Raw genomic sequence first — 348 nt, forward strand, 5'->3', positions numbered from 1 at the left:
AAAGAGTGAAATCAAGGATGATCCACCTTGATGTGAAGAAGAAGGTAGATCTAGGAATCGGAGTCCCTGCAGTGTCCTGGCACCTTGGTTGTTTCTGAACTTTCTGCAGTTGGCCTCACCCATGCCAACTGCTGGGGCTGTTGATATTAAGTGTTTGCTTATACCCAGTCAACAAATCTAGGAGGAAGGATTAACATTGTGCATCGTAGCATTTATTTGGAGCTAACACTGTGCTGCCTTTGCACAGATCATAGCCAGCGTGTCTTCTGCTTCATTGGCTGATGTCGACAAGGCAGTGGCAGCAGCAAAGGAGGCATTTGAAAATGGGGAATGGGGGAGAATGAATGC

At 46.8% G+C, this 348-nt stretch overlaps 1 protein-coding gene across 1 annotated transcript in view; it reads left to right on the forward strand.

Annotated features, from left to right (window-relative positions):
• ALDH1L2 (aldehyde dehydrogenase 1 family, member L2) overlaps positions 1–348 on the forward strand; it is a 28,031-nt gene that overhangs the window by 14,048 nt on the left and 13,635 nt on the right. The window contains exon 11 of the mRNA XM_010005859.1: positions 248–346. Coding sequence (XP_010004161.1) covers positions 248–346 — 99 coding nt within the window. The remainder of the gene's footprint in view (positions 1–247; positions 347–348) is intronic.

This window comes from Chaetura pelagica, unplaced genomic scaffold (genome assembly GCF_000747805.2).
Source record: "Chaetura pelagica isolate M959 unplaced genomic scaffold, ChaPel_1.0 scaffold79, whole genome shotgun sequence".
In the NCBI taxonomy this organism is placed as follows: domain Eukaryota; kingdom Metazoa; phylum Chordata; class Aves; order Apodiformes; family Apodidae; genus Chaetura; species Chaetura pelagica.